Raw genomic sequence first — 22,633 nt, forward strand, 5'->3', positions numbered from 1 at the left:
CTGCGAAATTCCCCAGAATTACTCGGAATACACTATACAATGTAAACACTTAAAATTTCATGCAGATGGTGTAATGTTGCCTTAATTAAGGTTCAGATTACATTATAAACAATCTATAGCCACATAAAGATAATATGAAATTGCGTAAAAATTTTGGGCAAAATGCGCGGACCGTGCGTTATGACGCAATTCTGGTTCCCAGTGAACCCTCAGCACCTAGACCAGGCAACCTGTTCAATATTGCAAGGGTTTGTTTGAAAGATTGAGGCCTTTTTTACAAATGTACCCTTTTTTCCCAAATTTGCTATTTTTTTTGTCAAATAACCATTTTTGCGGAATTCTGCCAGAAATCTGCCAAAAAAATCTATTCTGTCAAATTTTCTGTCGGACTCGTTTTTTAACAAAAACAAGTCAGGTGTGTTTACAAACACAAATGCCCCGCAACCGTGACTGTTCCCATATGACATAATGTACACCACTCTTGTAACATCAACTTACATGTACCTTGGTCACATGGAACGTTCATTAATTGACAGCATTAGTGTCTTCTATAGGTTTTATATGAATTAATCCCTAATCCCTATGATCTCAGAATAAATACAAGATTTCTATTGTTTTAGCCACTGTGACCTTGACCCTTGACCTTTTGGCCCCAAATGCTATAGGCTTCTTAGGACTGCCAAGGACAATCCACAAACCAAATTTGAAGTTCATATGTAAAGTATATCTCAAGTTATCACGCTGACAAAATTTCTTTTGTTTTAGCCACTGTGACCTTGACCCTTGACCTTTTGGCCCCAAATGCAAAAGGCTTCTTAGGATTGCCAAGGACAATCCACAAACCAAATTTGAAGTTCATATGTAAAGTATTTCTCAAGTTATCGCGCTGACCAAATTTCTTTTGTTTTAGCCACTGTGACCTTGACCCTTGACCTTTCGGCCCCAAATGCAAAAGGCTTCTTAGGATTGCCAAGGACAATCCACAAACCAAATTTGAAGTTCATATGTAAAGTATATCTCAAGTTATCACGCTGACAAAATTTCTTGCGTTTTAGCCACTGTGACCTTGACCCTTGACTGTTTGGCCCCAAATGCAAAAGGCTTCTTAGGATTGCCAAGGACAATCCACAAACCAAATTTGAAGTTCATATGTAAAGTATTTCTCAAGTTATCGCGCTGACAAAATTTCTATTGTTTCAGCCACTGTGACCTTGACCCTTGACCTTTCGGCCCCAAATGCAATAGGCCTCTTAGGATTACCAAGAACAATACACAGACCAGATTTCAAGTTCATATGTTAAGTATTTCTCAAGTTATCGTGCTGACAAGATTTGTCCGGACACACACACCCACCCACACACACACCCAGACTTGTTTCACATACCTAGTGTGGACTTTCCTTTCTTTTCGTGTAGTTAAGGAACACCAGTGGAAAAACTCATTTTTCCCAAACTGTGAAAACTCTTACAACCCAATTTTTTTTCAATGATTCCCTTTAGTGTTTCTCTTCATTCTGCTACGGATAAACCTAACCCAAAAATGCCTCTAAACCTGTTTTCCAGAAATGGGGAAACACTGTGTGGACGTGGGCAAGTCAACACTTCGTCGCTGCTACCTACATTATGTGGACGTCTTTTGTTCGGAAGTCCACACTGCGTATGTAAGACAAGCTCACACCCACCCACCCACACACCCACCCACGGAAGGACAAGGCGGAAACAGTATGCCCCTTCGGCTTTGCCGCGGGGCATAAAAATGTCAAAGTTAGCCGAAAATTGGCTAAAACGGTCACCGTGGCAATTCCGTGCAAAAATGGACATGGCTGAAAAGTGGAAACTTTATCAAATCTTTAGATCCACAATCATAACAACCTCAAACATGGTACCAAAATTTGAGTGCTGCGCCAGTGAGATCATGAGATGGGATATATGGTAAACATTTAGATGAAATGATGGAATTATAGTGAAGAATTGCATGCTTTTAGGGACTCAAAATGGTGCTCAAAGTTTAGCGTTTGGCATTTGGGATTTCGTACACATCATCTTCAACTTGGACAGGTCCAGTGTCCATATTCTCGTACACCATGGAGTCGTCATTAGCAGGGCTGTCCATTTCCACACCACGGGTATAAGTGTATCGAACAACCTTCTTGGGGTCAGGAGTGGCCGCATTCCTTGGAGTTGGTGAGGCTCTCTTCTTCTGATATTTTCTCCACACAGCAAGAGCGACCAGTGATGTGATGACCACACCTGCAAGGAAACAGCCTATAGCTGCGCCGACGACATCCTGCATCCCCACCCCAGGGGATTGCAAGGGCTGCCAATCGTCAGAGGGTGTTGCCTCAGTGCCTCGCTGGGAGGGTGTTGTCTCCAGGCCAAGCACTTTCAGAGTGGACCAAGAGCTGGGTTTGCGACAGTCCATCTCATACCAGACTTGGCACACTATTTTGGTGCCATCATCCTCGGCCAACACAGGTGAGATAGTCAGGGTTTTTCCCGAAGCGTCTACCTGGAACCTCCCCTCAGTGCCGTTTATCTCAGAGCGTTCCTTAGTATCCCGATGTAGTTTCCTCCAGACGAAACGACTTGAAGTCGTCTCGCCTTTGGTGCTGCAGGAAAACTCAGCCTGACCACCAACAGGGGTGTAGGAAAACTCAGGCGAGATAGACACTGGGATTTTGAGAGGCACAACGGCACAACGAGCATCATCGGAATTCTCAAACATATCCAAGGGTGATGCTTCACACCTGAATCGCTTGCAATTGTCCTCGTTCTGGAGAATCCTTGTGACTGTGTAAGAGTGGTGCTGGTGGGGGGATAAGTACAGTGTTCCCCCAAACACGGAGTCCCCCGGCAGGGACCAACTGATGGCCCTCACCATACCCTCACTATCGACTGGGGGAGTGCAAGTCAGGATGACCTGGTCTCCAGCCCGGTGTTTATCTTTTCCAGGACTGATGTCGTCACATCGGAGTGGACTACGTAGACGCAAAGAGGTGTGGTTACCAGCTTCTCTGCTAACGCTGAGTCTGGCTTTATAGGAATTATAGTAGGCATCCGGATACTGAGGGGATATCCTACAGAAGTACTGACCACTGTCGACAGTAGACACATTAATGATGTGAAGATACTTAGTGCTACCAGAGGACTCCACAGAAAATTTATCAGCAAACTGTTCATTGACAACATCATCATCATCACTGCTAATGACAACTGGCTGCTCAGGGAAAATCTGATAAACCCACTGCGTTGCTGATTGCAAAAGCATATAGTGAAAGAAGCAATCACAAGAAAATGTAGCATTGTCACCCTCGACCACAAGCTGATCCGTTGGACCATGGCAATACGCCCTCGTCTGAGATGGCAAGAAAAATGCCATCCCCGCAATTACCAGCAAGAAAACGTGAATCGAAGAACGCTTCATTGTCCCACCACAGTCTCTCCCCAAATATTCAAGTTTCCTTGTGTCGCACTCTTTTTAAGGCAAAAGCAGTTGGCATGGACCTTTCACTAAAACTTAGCAAAATTGAATAAGTCCACAATTTACCCAAGATCATTGTTTTTGGGATTGTTTTTCCACCAGGGTGTTGTGTTTAAGAATTTATAACAAACATATATTTCCTTGTTCCTTTTAGCAGCACAAATATGTTCTTGTTTTTAGATGTGCAATTTCTGCACAGATTTCATGTACGTACATGTCCATTATCTGCAAGCAGGAAATTTGTCGATTTTTTGGCAAAATTTTTGACTTTGTCAATAATATAGCCAACATCTTTATTTTTGTCTTCATTTGTTCCTTCTAGGGGACGCTTGGGATAATAAATACATGTACTTCCTTGTTTTAATTCATGTTCCAGTTCAGAAAATATTATTCCTTTGACTAATCTCATTGTGAACATTTTTATTGATTTTCTAAGACTGCAGATATCAGATGGGGAAATTACGGCCAGATTCAGACATCGCATCAACCATTATATTTGTTTTAAAAACAGCACATGGAGTAATAAAATAATAATAATTATACAGCAATTAGGGCCTATATAATAATAGGCATGCAATCTGTAAAACCAATTCAATTAACTTGAGAAAAAAAGGACTTAAATTCAAAAGAACTTGAGAAAGTTGTGAGCTGCCACTGAAAATGGGTGATGTCAGGTTCTTGTCCGAAATCGTCGGGAAGGGAGTTCCATTGGCAAGAGGTACATGTAATAAGAAAAAGATTAATTAATTGGCTAGTCGAGTACGAGAAACAAGGAGCCTGCTGGTTGATCTCAACCCAGACCTCATCGGCAAAGTGGGGCTGCACCATGTTATCAGTAACATGACACAGTGGGGAAGAACCATGAATTGTCTTGAATGTGAGGAGGAGACCTTGAACTGAATTCTGTACTAATAACTTGAAACCAATCAAGCTTGTCGAGTGCACTCTAAGAACATATGACAGCTCAATACTGATCATGATGTATGTAGGTCATTTTTCCCCAAGCAGTTGAAATGCCAATGTACATCGATACCAAATCCTTGATAAAAAAAAACAAATCAGGAAGTTTGACAAGTTTTGCAAATTTGCAGGGTAAAATCAAGCTGCTGCCTTAAACTTCAACAAAGCCTGGTGCCCTTGCAAGTTTGTGTACAAAGAATACATGCAAGTACTTTCATGCTCAGAAAGGACATTGGGAGATTTGCAAAGGCGTTTCAAACCCCAAAACCGAGGGAATTAGGGTTTGAGAGTGACCCAAGAAGTACAAGGTATGTAAAGTACAGTAAGAACCTGTGTTAACATGCCTGTACAATAGGAAGGTTTACCCAAGAGTTTTTTTTTTATAACCAAAAGTGCATTTCACACTTGATAGAAAATGAGGAATACTTTACAGTTCCTGAATTCAGGGAAGGAGACTTGTAAATCAGTAATTCCTTTTGTGAGTTTTTTCACAGGTGTTGCAATTTAATCCCAGCCCAACAGGGTCGCCCTATGAACAAAGCTCCAAATCTCTTGTACACAGTGATCAAACATGTCCAAGTACTTAGTACATCAAAGAATTCATTCATTTCGAAACAGTCCTTAGCTATTTTACTGCTTGCCCCATAAAATAAATGACATAGTCATCCACCACTAAAATGGGTTCTTTGTTAACGTTTCCTGTCTCAAACAAAACAAAAATTTGGGGAATAGTACATTAGTGACAGCATAAAAAAACTGTTTGTTATATCCAAGACTGGATCACAAAGGGAAAAAAAACGGTTCTTTGTCAATATTACCAAAAAAGAGAGAAAATTACGGGCCTTGCGTGTGCATGCATACAACACTGCCAGTCATTGGTTGGTCGGGATGTTGACTTAAGTACATAAATAATTTGTCAACATCATTAAAAAAATTTACAATATTGCCAAAACTGTTGCAAGCTAGAGAGGTAAGCATATAAATTTTAAGGGTCTTACATTTATATGTGCGTGCATAACAATGGTCAACCGTGTTTGCACGGCACGTTTCTTACATTGATCAGTTGCTTTCCTTAATAAATCCTGAGAGCTATTTTTGAACTTGAGCGCTCAGATTCAACATTCACAAAGATTTGTATAACCTACCAGCATAGACGGTGTTTCTGTCTACTCCAGCTTCGTGGTCTCCGAGTGTCGTCACTTCGCGATTGCCGTGGTTCGATGCAAGGTATGCTTGTAATTCTTTTGTCCTGCGAGTTTTCCCACTACACGGTGGTCCGCATACCACCACAAACGGCATGGTTCTGAGAGAATTCTATACCTGTTGTCTCATTTGTCTGCAAGTAAGAGAAAAGATCTGGTGATTAAACATTAAATTCTGATCATTCAGTGTGGACAGGGATGGAATGCATTTATCTTGATGCCACGTTTCTCAACGTGAATGTATCTAATGTGAAGTAACACCATGTGGTATTATACAACACCTGAATAAATCCCCGTCATCTGATTGGTGAATTGTAGATCACGTGACATATTATTATTCGGTTTAATGCACGGTGCGACCATGCGTTATACCATGCGTTATACCGTTTCACTTTGCGCTTGTTCCATGACGCGGTATTTGCGTGCAAAATGCATGCTGGTGTGCGCGTTCAGCGTAGCGCGTATAGACCGCTTGCAGACGCGTTCGATAATTGACGCGCGAAGGTGCGCGACGCCATGTTGTGGGACAAAATGTGCATGGATAGATATGCGCTTGTCCCACAACATGGCGTCGCGCGCCTTCGCGCGTTGATTATCGAACGCGTCTGCAAGCGGTCTATTGTTCCAAAGAGCCAGCGCTACAGCTTTGGGTTCAAACATTTTCGTGAAGGGGTAGTTCAACATCTTTAAAATCAAAATAAATTGTAGTTTATAATTTACCAATCAAATGACGAGAATTTATTCAGGTGTTGTATAAAACAAATAACGAATGTTTTACGTTCGTGCGATGGAAAGAATAATTTCATTCGGTGACAGATTGAATGTTCTATTCCACTCGGCTTCGCCTCGTGGAATAGAACATTCAATCTGTCACCTCATGAAATTATTCTTACCATCGCACTCACAAACATTCGTTATTTGTATAATAACTACTGCTCAGTGATATTTAGTTCTGAAAAGAACTTGTCCTGCTTATTATCAACTTTCGCTAAGTAGTTTTAGTTTTGATAAGAACAGTCTCCTGACGATGACTAGAGCAGCTAGTCAAAACGTTGAGACCAAAGACAAGTTCTTTTAGAACTTAAAGCAGGACTATTATCAGAACTAAAACTACTTAGCGAAAGTTAATGATAAGCAGGACAAGTTCTTTTCAGAACTAAATATCTACATGCACTGAGCAGAAGTTATTACCACATGGTGTTACCGCAAACCGAAGCGATACCGATACTCCACCATGCAAAGCCTCAAATCTTACAACTAATGATGGTCAATCACTACAAATATGTCGATTGATTTAAAGGGAATGTACATCACTGGCTTTTGCTGTAATTTTCAGAAACAAACTATTTTGGGGCTTAGTATAATAGATCAAATATTGTTACACTGACATGTTTGAAGTTTTGCGTTCGAAAATGCTGGTATAAACCAAGAAAAACAAAAATGTTCAAGTAGTCTGATCCCTGACTCCACTAAAATGAAATGGATCAAAAATGCCGGAAAACTGTAAGGTAAGGGAACCAGTCTAGCTGGCCTGCACCCGTTCATGAACATGGAACCAATAGCAAACAACGTTTGGACTGGAAAAAAAAAACAACGGTAAATATGGAGCAGTAGTTGAAAAATAGTTAGGTCTTTCCAACGGTGGTCGGCCGACCACTGTTGGAAATGTATACAAAAGTACATTTTTCTTGAAAATTGCTTCACACCAGGTGCCATAATTTTACACAATGCTTAAGACTGTCATTTACCAACATCCTAGTAAGGTATTTCGTAACAACTTGGTAGTTTTATATTTCGATGTTTGCAAATGTTGTATTTTCCCTTTAAAAAAAAAATAATAATAATAATAATAATGTTCAAACATTAAGTATTTTATGGAAGTCAACCGTTGCGCATGTGAGTCACATATCAACCGAATGGTTCTCTCAAAGGGGCTTAATTACTTCCCGTTAAAAAAAAATAAAGCCATGAATCAGGAAGAAAAATTAAACACTGCATAACCAATCCCATCCTGCCTAATCCGGTCGACTAGATTGCCTTTTACATGTATGTTCATAAGGTGATTTGTTTAACTTGGAATTTTAGGCCTCATAATATTCATGAGCCAAGCATCGTTCTTTCTTTGGTCAATGTTCCAACACGTCTGGGAAGTGAAAGGGCAACTCTGCATGAGCTCAAGCACGGCACAGGTACTAGGTAAGAGTGAACGGGGCTGGAATTCAACTGCTCTTCATTGCGCACAAATCTTGTGTCTTTGACAAGTACCGATAGGGTTGGATGCTATGTTGCATGGTCATGTTATAAATGATGATGGTTAAATTAGGATTTGCCCTTCACCGACGTTTAAACACTGTATACTCAGGGTGTTACCTCCCGAGTGAAAGATGGAAAAAATCACTCGGGTGGGACTCGAACCCACAACCTCCTACCTTCTAGATTCGAGCCAGCCAACCGATCCCGTTAGCTCGGTGGTCGAGTGGCAAGACATCTGCACTAGAGTGATTTTTTCCATCTTTCACTCGGGAGGTAACACACTGAGTATACAGTGTTTAAACGTCGGTGAAGAGCAAAACCTAATTTGATTTATATCAGCCCGACGTAAAAAAAAAATAGTAACACTATGTGGTAATAACTACTGCTTAGAAGATATTTAGTTCTGAAAAGAACTTGTCCTGCCTATTATCAACTTTCGCTAAGTAGTTTTAGTTCTGTTCAGAACAGTCCAGCTTTAAGTTCTTAAAGCTGGACTGTTCTTAACAGAACTAAAACTACTTAGCGAAAGTTGTAAAGCAGGACAAGTTCTTTTCAGAACTAAATATCCTCTAAGCAGTAGTTATTACCACATGGTGTTACCGCAAACCGAAACGATACCGATACTCCACCATGCAAAGCCTCAAATCTAACTCACTCTCTTTACACAAGACAACGCCGGTTTTCCTCATAATCTGGTCGAATGCCCCCCCCCCCTCACATTAACTACAATCGTCTAAATGGTATGGTCGGTTGTGCTAGGGATGTTGTCCCTAACAATCAGCTACTATATAATTCCTACCACAGTCCTCATTTGAAAATCACAGGCGTGTGGAAAAAGGCACATCTGGACTTTTCTAGACGTTTGTGATTTCTCTAGACGTGCATAATTCTCTTCACATGCTGAAACGAGGCTACTGTTTGTGTAGACCCGTGAACGTGGCGTTGTATACAAGCCACGTTCACAGGTCTACTGTTTGTGCTGTCACAAGCAACATTTTCTCATCACCGACATATTTTTTTCCTCACAAATTATGAAGAATAATTATGCCGTAACCCATAAATGTATGCCAAGGTGTGTGGTACAGAGGGATTCAGGCGTGCGATTATTCGCACTTCTTGGGAAGCTTTTAGGTGTGCAATGGCGTGGGGGTGCGATCGCAGGCCTCAAATCTGAAGGACTGCTATAGTATAGTCGATTTCAAGGAAGAAATGCAAAATTACTGATCCCTTTGTCTATCTCCCTCCACTTCTTATTGGGAGATATTCCAAGAACTCTCCAGGCCCTGACCAGCATAAATCATGGAGCATTGGAGGTCTCATTAGTTATTGGCTCGAACTCGAAGTTCGAACTCAAACCACATTGTCATTGGACAATTAATCGCTCTACTGAGTGGAGCGTTGAACTACGGTACCCTCCGACATGTCCGAGGCTCCGTACAAACAGAAGGTACCGTAGTTCAACGCTCCACTCAGCATGCTCAGTAGAGCTAAACAATTAACTGTGATTTAGGCCCCGATGCAAAATTATCAAAGTGTAGCAATTTTTTGCACACCTTTAGTTTGCACTTAAAATGATGACTGACAAATCTGAGGTCTACTTTTGGTGAGTTATCATAATCACAATAAATTAAATGTAGCCCTTACAATCGGCAGCAGAAGACTGATGCATGATGATGTATGCATGATAAACCACATGTCCGTTTGCCCAAGTACTTATCAACAATGGAGGGCGCTATTTTAAAAAATGGTCAAAGTTCAACTCGTTTCTCGGTTACAATTCAGGGCTTCTTTTCAACATCTGTTTACCCTTATTCTGGACAGTTGTCACTGAATATCAAACTGCAAAATGATAGCTAGTGCACTGAGTAAATACCATTGGTGTTATAAGTTGTTAGCACCACGAAATTCGTCACAATTCCAGTGGATGCCGCACTGTCAAGATCCGTCTTTCGTTCTCTGCAGGTGTAGCTCCTCCCACCGGAAAATGATTAGCATGAGAAGAGGATTGTGGGGCAAGGTTTCGCGCCAAAATCAAACGATTCCGCGCGAAATCTTGTCATTTCCTAGCGGAGGCGGAGGATCGGTGTACGATACAACCTTGTCTTTGGCAACAGTGTCTTCAAGTTCAAGCACAGAATTTACCGATCAAATGCCTGGTGCTGCTGAAGAAACGACCTATTCTCCGTCTTCTAAACGTGCCAGGCTCGACGAAGGAAATATGCCGACCAACACGGCAATATTGCCCCCAGTTCTGCGCTTTGCAAAACTGTCGGAGAACGCAACGCCACCAGTGAGGGGTTCAGAATTAGCCGCCGGCCATGATTTGTACAGGTAGGTCTGTGCATGCACTACATGAACATAAATTTTAGAATTTTGCCTTAACTCTATTTTTATTTTTGGCATGTTGGATAAAGCAAGGACAAAATGTTCATCAGACATCAGCATGCCCATCCATCATTGCGCAGGAATCATTCAGCATATGTTCAGACATTGCTATGTCAGATGCTGATGAGAATTGAGATAAGCCATGTAGGGCCTAGGCCTACAGATGCATGCCTAGCTAGGCTAGGCCAGTTTAATTGTTAAAATAAAAGTAATAAAGCTGAAAAAATGCAGTCCATCATGAACATGTCAAAAAGGCTAAGCATCAAATCAACATCAAGTCTAAACTATTATTAAAGCCTCAAAGTCAAAACCAAAGGCCAAAAAATATAGGGAAAGATTTCCATAGCCTAGCCCTAGGCCTATCTGGCCATCAGTAATTTTTCCCTTAAAATCCCATCACGGCATCAGCCATCAAAAGTGGTCATGGTGCTAATTTTGCCTTTAAGAGCATAGGCCATAAAAGGCAAAATTAGCATGTTTTAGGCCTACTTTTAGTTTTACAAATTTGAAGTTTTACTGAAAATTCAGAAAACACTTAAAAATTTTCAATTCAGACCAGTCCCATAGGGTTTGTGCACAGGGTGACAAAGTGATGGCCAGATGTGGGAATCTTTCCAAAAATAGTTCCGCTTCCGGTTACCCAGCCTACCTTCATGAACTTAATATTTTTTTGGCCCGACTGTAATTGTAAAGTTGTTATCGGCAAGCTTAAAAAAAAACCTGTTGTGGTCTGATGGTTGTCTTTTCTGTTATGAAACTCCTCTCAACAAGTGTGGCCTCAAAAATGCTTGCAACATTTCTGCTTTCCGTATTTTTTTGTTTGCCTAGGCCTTAGCATGCCTAGGCCTTAGCATGCCTAGGCCTACTTACATTTGTGGAAAGAATGTTTAGACCTGACGCCACTTCAGCTGTTGTATATCATGTAGGCCTAGGCCTACATGGAGTCTATATGGAGAGTCAAGAAAAGTTTTTCCTAAGTATTTACTTACAAAATTGGAAATGTTTCTTGGTCCCAGATTCATGTCTTACCGTCACTTTTGCAATAACTGACCTTCATATTTGAGATGATATATGAAGAAAAAAGCAGTGTCAGGTTGCAACATTCTTTCCACATTTTGTCCACATTTACTACTATATTTTCAAAAAGAAGCCACTATTGTTTTACAAGATCCAGCAGGCAGCACACAGGAATATGCAGGGATTTAGTTCTGTAGAACCCTCCTAAAGCACTATTATTAATTAACAGTCACAGACAGTAAAAAAAAAAAAAACAATCCTCTTCCCCTGCCATGCCTTTTGCACAGGCTGGTCACCAACAGTCAGATCATATTTGAAGCAAGCACTATGACTAGTCAAATTCAGTCAGCAGACAAAAGCAGGCAGGAAGTAGGCACACCTGGCTTACGCCAAAAAAATAGTTCTCCTGGTTTTTCTACCCTTTTCTAAGAGCCCCTACCCGATTTTTTTTATGGGAAAAATGAGGGAAAAACACCCAAAACCATCAATTTCTACCTTTTACCCTTGATTACATGCAGACGCCTCCATATGATTGTAAACAAAACACAAAGCAAACAAAAAAAATCCCTACCTACCTACCCTATATTCAAATGCCATGTAATCGGAAGCAGAATTATTTTTTTTTGGCCTTATCAATTACCTACAGTCAAACATAGCTGTATCAAGTTACATAAACAGTCACAGCCAGTCAATCCTGCTTTATTTTATGTGGGCTGGGAGCTCTTAACTTAAAAACAGTCAATTGATGTATTTTGACTGAAAGTCTGAGTGAAATGACAACTTTGGACAGAAGGAACGTATTGGAGGGCTAATTTGTGTCATAGCTAAGTTTGAACCAATTCCTGTTTTTCCAGCGCCGAGGATAAAATCGTTCCAGCAGAGGGCAAACAGACAGTGATGACGGACATTACGATTGAGCTTCCAGAAGGATGTTATGGAAGAGTGGCACCAAGATCGGGATTGGCCCGGAAAAATCATATTGATGTTGGTGGTATGTATTTTGTTTTGACAAATGTGCATTTCAAATGTTAAAGTTGATGCTATTATTTAGAAATTTTTTTTGGGGGGGGGGGGTTAGTGCTGCAGCCGAACTGGACCAAAATTCACCAAACATTATACATAGCACTTCCAAACCGAACTGAATTGTCCAGTTAAGATTTTCAGAAATCATGCTGCCCAAACATTACAAATCCGAGTTTCAATGCTTGAAAAAAAATGCATTAAAAACAAGAAAAAATATGTAAACAGAAAAGACAAGTTTTAGTAACTTTAAACTGGAACATTCAAAACAGGTCTCATTCTCTGCTTTTCCTCGTGGATTTTCCTGCTTGTGGTTGTTAGATTCATAGAGACAGTATTGTTTGATTGAAAAGTTCACTTTGATCCATAAAAGACCTAGGTGATGGCAGTGAATTAATTCATTAGGCTTTTAAAACAACCAAACAAAATAACATACGAATTTATAATCCTAACAGACTTCAAATTTACATGAGAAATTAAACATGGGGAAAAAAAGGTTTACAATTTCCATACTATTCGGTTATTTTGGATTGGTTTGTCTTGGAATGCATTGTGCAGAACTGTTTACTCAAAAGCTGTATAAACTCTGCAGTTTGCCCCATCTTTTCCTCGTTTCCTGTCGATCAAAAAGTCTTCACACCTTATCAGGACGGCTGGCAACCTGGCTGTCAGTGGAATCCTGGTGATTTTGGAGTGATATAGGTGCCTGACATGTAGCGCCTTTTGTCCGCCGCACTTGGCGTTCCAGCTCCAGATTCTGTTGCCGGGACCGTCTACATCATGGCCCCAAAAGCCAATATTTGATCTGCGTCCGTGTCAAAATTTAAACAATGGTGGCTGCTGTCCAAAACAGAGTGGCAAGCTAAACACCATTACAGATTGACCTACGACCCTAGATCATTTACAACCTAGAAGGACAGTTTTATTCAAATCTCAAGTTTTCTTTGAAAGTTTGTTTTATGGTTTTATTTTGCTGGTTTATTTGGGGGGAGGGGGGTTGTTTGTGTTTGTTTGGGATTTTGTTTTGCATCCACATTTGCACAAGTTGTGGACCTCCCCTAACTCAGGTGTGAGGCCTTTTTTTTTTTAAATGGTTTGTTTGTTGGGGTGTTTGTTTGTTTGGGTTTTATTTAAGGGGGGGGGGGTAAGGGGCTTAACCCTTAGCTTCCCAAATCCGCCAAACTGCTACTTGCAAAATGGAAGATTTTGCAGGATTAATTAAGGATAAATGGCAAAAGTGTGTGGCTGATTTTAGAGGATGCACTGTGTCAAGGTCTTGGGCTGGACATTGTGTTGTTTGATGCTCAGCCGTGCATACATTTAGGCCTAGATTATACAAGGTTGAAATCCTTCGCACTGCTCCAGGATGTCACTGGCTCTGCCTCAACATATTGACAGTGATTGCTGCAGGATTTTGAGGCTGTATGCATTTTTTACATGGAGGCAGTTGGAGGATTTTGAAGAATTGAGATCGCATCCCAACAAAAATGCCTAGGGAGTTAGGCAGGGGTGTGAAATCTCAGCTTTAAAGCTGATTTCAGCTTTTTTCTCTCACTTGTTGTGTACAAAGTGTAGGAGATTTCCAAAGTTCAGCTTCTTTACACCTTTTTCAGCTATATTTATCAGTGGTCACTCACACCCCTGGTTAGGGTTATTGAAAAAAAAAATCTTGATTTGTATCTTTGCAGCTGGTGTTATAGACAGGGACTATCGGGGTAACGTTGGCGTTGTTATGTTTAACCTTGGCAAGGAGGACTTCAAAGGTTGGTTTGCTTCTTTTTTTTTCTTCTTTTTTTAATAAAAAAGAAAAGGAGGGATCGTGATTCGTTCATCTGTGGATTTTTTTCCCCATTGTTCATTCTTAAATTTGTTACTCCACTCATTTTTGTGTGCTTTGTTTATTTTGACAATATCAGGACTCTTCAGACTAGTGCATGACAAATAGAATTTTTACTGAGGTTTTATCGGGAAAACTTTGCAGATGCCCCTCTTCCAAAACTTAATCTTTGTCTGGCATCTTTTGCATGCTGTTTTCAATGTAGAATGTATTAGTCATTGACAACAAAAGTAAAATTGCGTCCATTTTCCAGTTATTTTTGAAACCGTCAACACTTTGCCCGTTAATTGTTGTTGAAAATCTGAAAAGTCTGTATTTTTCTTTCAGTGGAGAAGGGTAGCCGCATCGCACAATTGATATGCGAGAGAATACTCTATCCCGAGTTGGAAGAAGTGACAAAAGAAGTAAGCATTTTATGGTTGAATACTTTCAGAGTTTGAGATCTTGTATTAGATAATCATTTTAATTGTATTAATTTGTTGCAAGTTCATTTCTATGCTTTCCATTGCCCCCCCAAAAAACTAAAATTGTTTTGCGAAAAGATTTCAACATTTGCCATGAGGACTACATTAGTGACAGCCAATCAATACTATCTATTGCAATAATTTGTATTTAAAACTCATTCCAAACATTTGATTCATTTAGAAAATAAATAATTGGAAACTAAGGCCAAAAAAAATAAGTCTCCGGTTTCTGGTATGGAGCTTGTCCAAAAAGTGGTGCGGCGACGCGGCTTTTTTTTTTTTTTTTTACCTGACTTTTTTGCTTTAAATGTCGGCTGATGACTGCAAATGGTGCCTGACTAAACTTAGTGCAAATATATGGGAGTCCAGAGAGGCCACATGAAGCTTATTCTCGATCATAACCCCATCTAAAAACACGTTAAAATTGTGCAGTAGCAGGATTCCAATCAAACCAGTGAGTTTGGCGGTTTTGAGACATCATCTTTCATTAAAAAAAAAACTTTTTCATTTTGCCGACGCGCATGGCTACGGCGACGCGCGCGCATACCAGAAACCGGAGACTTTTTTGGGGGGGGCTAAGTCACTTTAACGCAGGAAATGCAATTACCAAAAAATAATTGTCATTCAATTTTAATATATGTACTTGTACTTTTATCATTGTCAAGCAAAATGATTACTTTATTTGCAAACGAATGCCTTTTTTTTCTCGGTCAAATATCCACAATCCTTGTATTCTTTCATTCTTTTTTTTCCCACAGGAACTGACCGAGACCAAACGTGGTAGTGGTGGATACGGATCAACAGGAACCAAATGAGCATTTTACCAAAATGACCACCGCATACGTTTCCTCGTTCAAACAGTGACCAACCCATCTTGTCAATAGAACTAACAAGATTTCAGTTTGTGCAAATACATCTCCTTGTCTGGTTTGCATAACCGAAGGCAAAAGTGTTGAAGGTTTCTGTAATACACAAAATCACCGTAATTCCTGATGCTTCAAAATCCAGAAGGAGGTTTTTGGTAGGATTTTGTAGGATTTAGGAAGATAAAGCTCAGGCACTGTAAATTCATTCATTGTTTTGACGCTTCTTGAAAGTTTCAGTACAGAGAGTGCCCCACTGGTGTTCTGAGGATTCATTAATTAAAATGCTTATATTGCAGGCCAGTTCATGTGAGTGCGATGTGAATTTGACGTCACAAAGCATTCACGTTGAAATGTGTTCAACTTTTGCGAATTTGAGTAAGAACCGGCCTTCAAGGGATGAGGGATTGACGTAAAGTTATGAAATGTTTGAAAAATTTGCATAAGGGAAAATGTCCATTCTACCATGATGCTAGTCCTGGCAGTAGTATGAAAACTGGAACATGGAGCAATATTCTCGCTTGGAAAAGGGTTTTAAAGAGTTTTCTGACCGGCAGAGGAAATACATATTGGAAAATTGATAACACCTTTGTTTAAACCCCAGCAGCCCAGCCCCCTCCCCCCGGTGCCACCCTACTCCGGCTTCGACCCCACCCCGGCTTCGACCCCACCCCTGTCCAACAACTATTATTTATTTAATTACTTACAAGGGTGCAGAATTCGTGGATGGGCATTTTGACTTGCCAATTTGAATTGCAGTTAAGGTTACCACACTCGTCATTCGTTCTTTAATTGTGATTTATTAAAAAGTTGCCATTGTGACTTCAAGGCTGACTTGCTTGAAGTTGACAATAATTTATATACATGTATATTTAAAAAAAAACAAGCCATAAGGCCAAATAAAAAAAATTTAAAAACATGTTTAGCGTCCCTGCCCAATTGCTTTTTGGAGGCTGGCTCCCTTTATTGTTTTTTTTTATTGAAAAAAAAACACCAAAATGATAAATTGAAAACAGTGACATCATTTTGGCGTCTTTGTATGTTGCATCTCGCCCATATAAAGCTGGTATGTCATTTCCTGAGTCCAAATGGCGGCCATCTTGAAAAAGAGCTGGGTCGGGCGGCCATTTTGGAAAAAAAGGGGCATCCTTCCTTTTTTTTTAAAAGGCAGGACACTAAACATGTTTTTTTTTATTTGGCCTTGCTTTAAAAAATATATATATATTGGACGAGCTGAAATATGGCTGAACATTTTTTTTATGTGGCTCCATAATCAGCTAGCTGTTTATGCATTCAAGTGTTATAATTTAGAGTTCATTTAAATACTTGTTACACTGGGACAGTTTTCATCTTTATGATTTTGAGTAATTGTTGGTATATAAAAAAATTTCTACCATTGCTTTATATCCTCACAAGTATTACACTATAATTTGTTTAACATATTTGAAAGAAAAACTGCTTCCAAGCTTTTGGTTTTCTGAAAATAAATGTAAACATGTATTGGATTTTTATTCATCGACTCGTTGGCTTTGATTACTTATTTTTTTTTAATCCATTAACGGGTTTCCAACAGTCATTAGAAATCCTGGAATTCAAAGCTGAAAAGTCTAATCTTATGGCATAAGCTCTTGGAGGCTATATTTTGTGGGGTGATGAAGGCCATCATTTTGGAGACGAATTGATTCGGTAACTTTTATAGTATTTTTTATGAAAAATAATGATGGGTACTTATATATCACTTTTAACTACGATCAAAGCGCTTTACATTATTATTACCCCTGATCACTGGGCCAATGAGACATTCTAGATACAATATCAGCTCCCAGGGGAGTATACAGCTCGGTGGGGCCACTTCGGCGCGAGGCAGCTAAAATCAATAGTAGTAAGGGAGGCGGGGGTGCTGGACTTTGTCATAGGTCTGTGGGTAGTACAGGGCCATTAATGAGAAGTCTGGGTACCAGACTTTGTCATAGGTCTGTGGGTAGTACAGGGCCAATGGGAAATCCCCCGATCTCAAGAAAAAAAAAAATAAAAAAAATAAAAAAAATAAATCTAACGGAGAGAGAGTGAGAGAAAGAAAAAATATCTGACGCCGGGAGAGAGAAAAAAAAAAAAAAAAAAAAAATCCTGACGCCGGGAGAGAGAGAGAGAAAAAAAAAAAAAATCTCTGACGCCAGGAGAGAAAAAAAAAAAAAAAAAAAAAAAAAATCTGACGCCGAGAGAGAGAGAGAAAAAAAAATTAAAATCTGTCATCGCTAAAATGAGGTGATGTCACCACCACGTGACCTTGAAAAATGTGGGAGTCACCACCACGTGACCTTGAAACGTGTTGAGGCACGATAAAATTTTGGCGTAAACAACGCGACCTTGAAACGTGTTGAGGCACGAATGAGGTGAGTCTAATTATTTATAAATCTAAAAGTCTAACCTCAAAAAAAATGAAGAAAAAATATTATATTTCCTATAATAAATGGAGGGTAATATGTTTAGACCGACCGTCAAAGGATATTCTAAATGGAACAAAGCCACACTGCGTGATTACGTGCAGCGGTATAGTATACCACACAATGAAAATGTTTCTCTTACTCGTAAAGTTTACATCGAGGGGATAAAACATTATGAAAGTAAATTTAAAAACTTGAGGAAAAAGACACTACATGAGCTCAAACAGATTGTAGACGAACACAATCTAGAATACGTACCGACGGGTTATAAAGGACGAGTTTTGAAAAAAGATTTAATCTCGGCGATTAAAACATACAGACAACCCGAATACTTTACAGAGTCAGCTTTTAGAGAAACGAGAAGGTTTAGAAATTACTACAGAAACTGGGAATTAAACCCCAGACTTTATAACCATGATTTAATCAAGTTTTTTGATTCGCACAAGGAACAAATAGTCAATAAAATCAAGTCTGAATTGAGAGAGCTGAGAGGTTTAAAAATGGAGCTCACAATCAAAATAAAATACGAAAAAACCAAACCGGATGGTACGATCGAAACGATCGAAGCTATTCATTATAGCAAGCAAAAAGCCGTTTTAAATCAAAGTCAAATAAAACAGGCTTTAAAAGAAGAGATCGAAGAGCTATTCAAAAAAGATGAAAGGTATACGAATCAAGGATCGGGTTGGGTTTTAAAAAAGATAATGGCGTTATACATCAACATCAACAGATATAATCCAGCGAGAGGTAGTTCCTACATAGACCTACCCGAATATCTTAAAATTAAGAAGGCGATGATCAACATCAAAAACAAAGACGACGAGTGTTTGAGATGGTGTTTGAGAGCTGCTCTTGAGTTGTATACGGATAAAGTAAAAAATCAAATAAGAAATAATCCTAATTATAAAATTCATAAAGAAGAACCTGTTGTATACACCAAAGACGACGGACTCAGTTTTAAAGGCGTTGACTTTCCGACACCGGTCGATCAGATACCCAAGATAGAAAGACAAAATAATTTATCGATAAACGTATATGGTTATGAGGGTGAGATATATCCATTATACGTGTCTAAAAACTACAAGGGGAAAGAGATCGATCTGCTTTTGATTTCTAAAGGTGACAAGCATCACTATTGTTGGATAAAAGATTTTACGAGGTTGATATACGACGTTACGAAACATAAATGTAAGAAATATTTTTGTCGAAGATGTCTTTGTCATTTTACCAATCAAAACAAATTAGACAAACATATCGCCGATTGTAAGGGTATAGATACACATCCATCAAAGATTGTATTTCCTCTGGGTAAACCAAAATACATAGACGGGCAACCAAGTGAAGAGAGAGACGTACCGATATTAGAATTTAAAAACTATAGGCACAAACAAAAAGCACCATTTGTCATTTATGCCGACTTTGAATCCATATTACAAACAACAACATCCACAGATAAAGAGACAAACACAAAAAAGATTAACGTTCACAAAGCTAGCGGTTATTCGCTAGTTGTCGTCCGATGTGACGGTAAAAATGTATATCAAGAGACTTATAGAGGCAAAGACGCTTCAACTAGATTTATAACGACGTTGTTACAATTACAAAGCGATATTAATTGCATATTTGAAAAACCCCAAACCATGAAATTTAACGAGCGAGCTAAAGACCATCACGATACAACAAACACGTGTTGGATTTGTGAAAAACCAATTTATCTCAATTACTCGAGCAACTGTCAGTGCCAGAAACCCAGGGAACCCAAGACGATAAAACAAATAAAAGAATATCAGTGCAAAAACAAAAAAGGATTTACCGAGTCTAAATGTCTCGACTGTAAAAAGAAAATCAACAAATTTAGAAAGGTGAGAGATCACTGCCACGTCACTGGTAAATATAGAGGTGCCGCACACGCCTATTGTAACCTCAAACTACAAATTAAACCCGGTTGTACACCGATACCAGTCTTTTTTCACAATCTACAAAATTACGACGCACATTTAATCATGCAGGGAATGACAGAATACGATAGTCAAACAGAAATACAAGTGATCGCTAAAAATTCAGAAAAGTATATTTCGTTTTCGATAGGAAATCTACGATTTCTAGACTCGTTTAGTTTTATGAGATCGTCGTTGGATAAATTAGTGAAAGCTTGCCCAAAAGAGTCGTTTCAGCTACTCAAAAAGCATTTTAAACATTCTGACTTGCTATTACAAAAAGGAATTTATCCCTACGAATATATGGACTCGTTTGATAGATTTCAAGAGACCAGCCTACCACCCATCGGCAAGTTTTACAGCAGACTAAAAGACGAACATATATCGCAACAAGACTACGACAGAGCTCAACGCGTGTGGAACGAGTTTAATATACACAATCTAGGAGAATATCACGACTTGTACGTGACTACCGATACGTTATTACTTGCAGGCGTATTTGAAAACTTTAGAAGAACGTGTATTACAAACTACGGGTTAGATCCAGCCAATTATTACACCGCACCCGGATTATCCTGGGATGCTCTATTAAAACACTCGGAAGTTAAACTCGAACTATTGCAAGACGTAGACAAACATTTATTTTTTGAAAAAGCAAAACGAGGAGGCATATCGAGCGTGGGTGGAATGAGACATCACAAAGCCAATAATCAATATCTCGATGACTACGATTCAAACAAACCCTCGAGTTATATCGCTTATCTGGATGCCAACAATCTGTACGGTTGGGCTATGAGTCAATATCTACCGTACAGCGATTTTAAATGGACACCCTCGAAACCGTTTACCGAAGAAAGAATATTAACGCTGAAGAAAACGTCAAACACCGGTTATTGCTTTGAAGTAGACCTCGATTATCCGAACGATCTACACACCAAGCATAACGATTTTCCCCTAGCACCAGAAAACATCATCATACCCCAAGAGTGGATGTCTGATTATCAAAACGAATTATTAGATACCGAACCTAGTAGCGACGTACAAAAATTAACGTGTACCCTCAATCCAAAACAAAAATACGTGTTGCACTACGTCACATTACAATTGTATCTCAAACTCGGTTTGAAACTAAAAAAGGTACATCGCGTGTTAAAATTTAAACAAGCGCCTTGGATGAAATCTTACATCGACAAAAACACACAACTCCGAACCAAAGCGACCTCTGATTTTGAGAAAGACTTTTTTAAACTGATGAATAACAGCGTGTTTGGTAAGACGATGGAAAACGTTAGAAACCGAATAGACGGTTACCTACTGAGAGATAATAACGAGAGCGATCAAGAAAAATACAAAAAAATAATTCAAAAACCGAGCTATAAAACAACAACGCCGTTTCCAGAATGTGACCTGTCGTTTGTCGAAACGTACAAGACTAAAACCTTGTTAAACAAACCAATCTACTGCGGAGTGAGTATCTTAGATCTCTCAAAGACGCTGATGTACGATTTTTATTACAATCGATTGAAAGACAAGTACGGAGATCAAATCAGGTTGATGTATACTGATACGGACAGTCTGTTGATTGTCGTTTACACGGATGACATATACGAAGACATACAATCTCACGGGCAACACTACGACTTTTCAAATTACCCAACAGATCATCCTTTGTACAATCCAACCAATAAGAAAGTGATCGGTAAATTTAAAGACGAGTTTGGAGGTAAGGTCATTCAAGAAGCAGTTTGCGTAAGACCTAAGATGTACTCGATTTTAGCGGATGACAACAACATCACTCTTAAAAAAGCCAAGGGGGTCACAAAATCGGTCACTGACAAAAAATTAAAACACCAGCACTACTACGACTGCATCTTTAAAAATAAATCTAAAACAGAAACGATGACTCACATTAGGTCGGAAAATCACATCCTTTACACCATATCTCAAAATAAACTATCGTTGAGTCCGTTGGATACCAAGAGGTACATTTTACCGGATGGAATACACACGCTCGCTTATGGTCACCGCAATCTAGATATTAATTAGGCGGTAATTGCGTGTCCTCGGGTACGACTTGAAGCTCTTGTCTCACAAAACTCCTTTTTGGGCCGTTTTGAAGGTAATAAAGAGTAGGACCCGTCGTGACTTTTTTACCGTTAATCATTTTAAATTGACTCGTTCGTTTTTCCACGTTATAAATGTCTACGCTCCAAATGGGATCCGTGGCTCTTCTCGAGGTTCCACCCTCTTGCTCGCCCGGGTAATATAAATATCTAACCATGGCATCTTGCGGTAATTGTTGCTCTTTTGTTTTAACGGGGTTAGCCGGCGATTGCCGGACCTGTTCTAGTTTAACCGCCTCTGACGGCGCTTTAGCTATTAATCTCGTCGTTTCATCATTTATTGCCTTGACCACGCTGGGTAATCGTTCGACCCATTGCGTGTTTCTACTCTCGGGATTTAACATTTCTTGAGCGTACTGATGACCAAACAGTCTCTCGGCTAGCGTTCGATTAAATCTTTCTACGATACCCTGCGATCGGTGGTTTCCTGGTTCACCTACGATAATCTCGACGTTTTTTGAAGCCATCCATTTTTTAAATGCACCTTTAAATTCGGTACCGGCATCTACTCTCAACGTTTTAGGGTAACTCAAAGGCGACCTCGCGTAAATCTTGACGATAGCATCCTGGGTAGAATCCGCCGTTTTAGAAACCAAAGGTTCTGCTTCGTGGTATCGACTCGCAACGTCGACAACCGTCAAAGCGTAT

At 39.6% G+C, this 22,633-nt stretch overlaps 3 protein-coding genes across 7 annotated transcripts in view; 2 read left to right on the forward strand and 1 right to left on the reverse strand.

Moving 5' to 3' along the window:
• LOC119729643 (protein KTI12 homolog) overlaps positions 1–9,885 on the reverse strand; it is a 28,589-nt gene extending 18,704 nt beyond the window's left edge. Inside the window, exons 1-2 of one of the 5 annotated variants that reach the window (XM_038202302.1) lie at positions 9,769–9,885; positions 5,586–5,776 (exon numbers count right to left, since the gene is read on the reverse strand). In XM_038202302.1, coding sequence (XP_038058230.1) covers positions 5,586–5,739 — 154 coding nt within the window. In that variant the 5' untranslated portion in view covers positions 5,740–5,776; positions 9,769–9,885. Of the gene's footprint in view, positions 1–1,773; positions 4,158–5,585; positions 5,777–9,539 lie in introns of those variants that run through there. The other 4 variants (XM_038202304.1, XM_038202303.1, XM_038202300.1 and 1 more) reach the window with 4 other exon arrangements.
• On the forward strand, positions 7,672–15,441 carry LOC119729645 (deoxyuridine 5'-triphosphate nucleotidohydrolase-like). The gene is made up of 6 exons (XM_038202305.1): positions 7,672–7,838; positions 9,858–10,226; positions 12,152–12,288; positions 14,006–14,080; positions 14,482–14,558; positions 15,377–15,441. Exons 1-6 carry the CDS (start codon positions 7,687–7,689, stop codon positions 15,431–15,433), a joined length of 867 nt encoding a protein of 288 aa, XP_038058233.1. The 5' UTR covers positions 7,672–7,686; the 3' UTR covers positions 15,434–15,441.
• A 5,894-nt stretch (positions 15,442–21,335) lies between these two features.
• Positions 21,336–21,860, forward strand: LOC119729506 (the record flags this gene model as incomplete). The annotated part of the gene is made up of 1 exon (XM_038202085.1): positions 21,336–21,860. A coding segment is annotated over one exon (525 nt), but the record flags the coding sequence as incomplete, so codon positions are not given.
• Positions 21,861–22,633: the final 773 nt, after the last annotated feature.

Source organism: Patiria miniata, unplaced genomic scaffold (assembly GCF_015706575.1).
Source record: "Patiria miniata isolate m_02_andy unplaced genomic scaffold, ASM1570657v1 HiC_scaffold_21, whole genome shotgun sequence".
Taxonomy (NCBI): Eukaryota; Metazoa; Echinodermata; class Asteroidea; order Valvatida; family Asterinidae; genus Patiria; species Patiria miniata.